Raw genomic sequence first — 2,237 nt, forward strand, 5'->3', positions numbered from 1 at the left:
AGAGGGAGAGGGAGAGGGAGAGGGAGAGGGAGAGGGAGAGGGAGAGGGAGAGGGAGAGGGAGAGGGAGAGGGAGAGGGAAGGGGGTGAGGCACACAGTGGGTTGGTACCCTTAGGTCAGGTCAGCACTCTCTCCATAACTGAAACCGGCATCTCATCTCCATCCTACATCCAGAGATGCTGGCACCATTGGCATCTGCAAATCCCACCGAAAGACAGTGAGTCCCTAGGTCTGAGGCCTAAGGGAAACTCCCTCCCTAGAAGGCAGGAGCCAGACAGTAAATCCATTCTTACTCTGCTAGCCGCTCTGTGGAGAGAACTTCAGACCACACAGAGCAGTGGTTAGCAACCTGTGGGTGGTGGCCCCCTTTGGGTGTCAAGTGACTCTTTCACAGGGGTCACCTGAGACCATCAGAAAACATAGGTTTACATTACGATTTGTAACAGTAGCAAAATCGTAGTTATGAAGGAGCAAAGAAAATTAATTTTATGGTTGGGGGTCATCACAACAGGAGGAACTGTATTAAAGGGTCACGGCATTAGGAAGGTGGAAACCACTGCTATAGAAGGTAAGAAGGCAGCTCGAGATCTGGGGGAGTTGGGGCCAGTTGCTACCCTTCTCTTCAGGATGGACGCCTACCTGCCGAGCACTGCTACTTCTCTGTTGGGTGGTAGTCCTCGCTCGGGGGTCATCATCCTGAACGATCTCCCCATTGGCCAAGATCCTCACCATTCTCCCTGGAAGCTGCGAATGTCTGTGGTCTGTACCTGCAATAAATGCACGCCTTCTAGGGACTGCAGACAGATCTTTTCCCTGACCTCAACGGGCCTGGTACAGATAATTGAGAGGGGATGTTTTTCGGTGCTGGTCATATGGTGACCCACCCTTAGCAGGTGCTTGTCCTATTATCGAAAAGAGGTTAAAAAAAACATAATAATGCGAGAAGGAAGGGGGTGGGGCAGAGGGAGGGTCAGTCCCAGGGCCCTAGCCAAGTGGTGCACAACTGTAAACAGCCCCCAGGACTCCAAGAGGTACAGGCTGAAAGGTCGGGGGTTAAAGGCCAGTTTCTACTAAGTGAAACCTTCCCTCAAAAAAGGAACAAGCGGGAGGGCAGTATTTTGTATGCTAACTTAAAAAAAAAATAGGGTTAGGGTGCGGTTCCCAAGCACTGCCAAAAGAGCGAGCGCGCGCTAAGGATCTATCTAGATCCTCTTAGATCTCCACCCTGGTGGCAGAACCCGGGGACAGCACGCTGGGGAGGACGGACCTCCTCCGCTGCAAAGGGCACGCCCCCCCCCCACTGCCCCTATCCTGCAGGGAGCACCCATGTAAAGGACAAAGTCCAACCCCCCACCACACGGGGTGCGAGCTGCAGCTGCGGTTCTGGGGAACCCCAGCTTTGCAGCCCCTAAGGATGGTGATGGGCCGGGCACTGTCATCCGAGGAGCGGAGGAACGTCTCCGTGTTCATCTCAACGCTCTACCCACCGGGGCACCGAAGCAGGTTGGGCCCGGGGAGGAGCGCAGCGTGGAGCGACAGGGTCGGGGTTCCCCGCGGAGTCCCGTGCTTTGTCATCCCGCAGGCTGGGACACCCGGGCCGCCACAGTGCCACGGTCAGGCGTGGCTCCTGGCCCTGCAGCGGTGGGGAGGGGCGCGGAGCCGGGACCCGGCGGGAACGCCACCCACCTGCGCGCACGGTTCCCGGGGCTCGGCGTCCACGGGCGGCCGCTTCCTCCCACCTGACCTCACAGGAAGCGCGCACCGCGGGGCGAGGCCCGGCTCGGGGCTCCCTCTGCCGGCTGCCTGGGGGAACTGTAGCTGCGCAACGGGAGGGGGAGGAAAAGGGAGGGGAAGGAGAAGGGAGGACAAGGAGTAGTGAGATTGGGGAGAGAGGGAGGAGGAGGAGGAGGGAGAAGGAAGAAGGACTATTGGGAAGAGATGAGGGGGCTGAGAAGGATTGGGTTGGGGAATGTGGGAGAATAGATGATGGGAAAGAGGCCCAGGGAAGAGGAGATCACATAAAAACCCAGGGATGGGATTGAGTTCTGGGTTGGGAGAAGAGAAGTAGGCACAAGCTGAACTCACAGGTTTACAAATCTGCTCAGATCTGCTCAGGTAACTCTGCCAGTGCCACGTGAGAAGGACCCAGCTCCGCCCCTCGGTAGCTCCAAGCTCCTTGGGGGACAGGTGTGAATCACAGGGCAGGATCAATCAGTTTGCAGCAGCCTTTGCGCCCCG

General features: G+C 57.5%; 1 protein-coding gene across 2 annotated transcripts in view; it reads right to left on the reverse strand.

The window, feature by feature from the left end:
* The window catches only part of Fam241b (family with sequence similarity 241 member B), a 3,354-nt gene extending 1,617 nt beyond the window's left edge, over positions 1 to 1,737 (reverse strand). Inside the window, exons 1-2 of one of the 2 annotated variants that reach the window (XM_028776877.1) lie at positions 1,686 to 1,737; positions 639 to 766 (exon numbers count right to left, since the gene is read on the reverse strand). In XM_028776877.1, the coding sequence (XP_028632710.1) occupies positions 639 to 731 (93 nt within the window). In that variant the 5' untranslated portion in view covers positions 732 to 766; positions 1,686 to 1,737. Of the gene's footprint in view, positions 1 to 638; positions 767 to 1,486; positions 1,592 to 1,685 lie in introns of those variants that run through there. The other variant, XM_028776876.1, reaches the window with a different exon arrangement.
* Between the last annotated feature and the right edge of the window lie 500 nt (positions 1,738 to 2,237).

This window comes from Grammomys surdaster, unplaced genomic scaffold, assembly GCF_004785775.1.
Source record: "Grammomys surdaster isolate TR1022 unplaced genomic scaffold, NIH_TR_1.0 273, whole genome shotgun sequence".
Taxonomy (NCBI): domain Eukaryota; kingdom Metazoa; phylum Chordata; class Mammalia; order Rodentia; family Muridae; genus Grammomys; species Grammomys surdaster.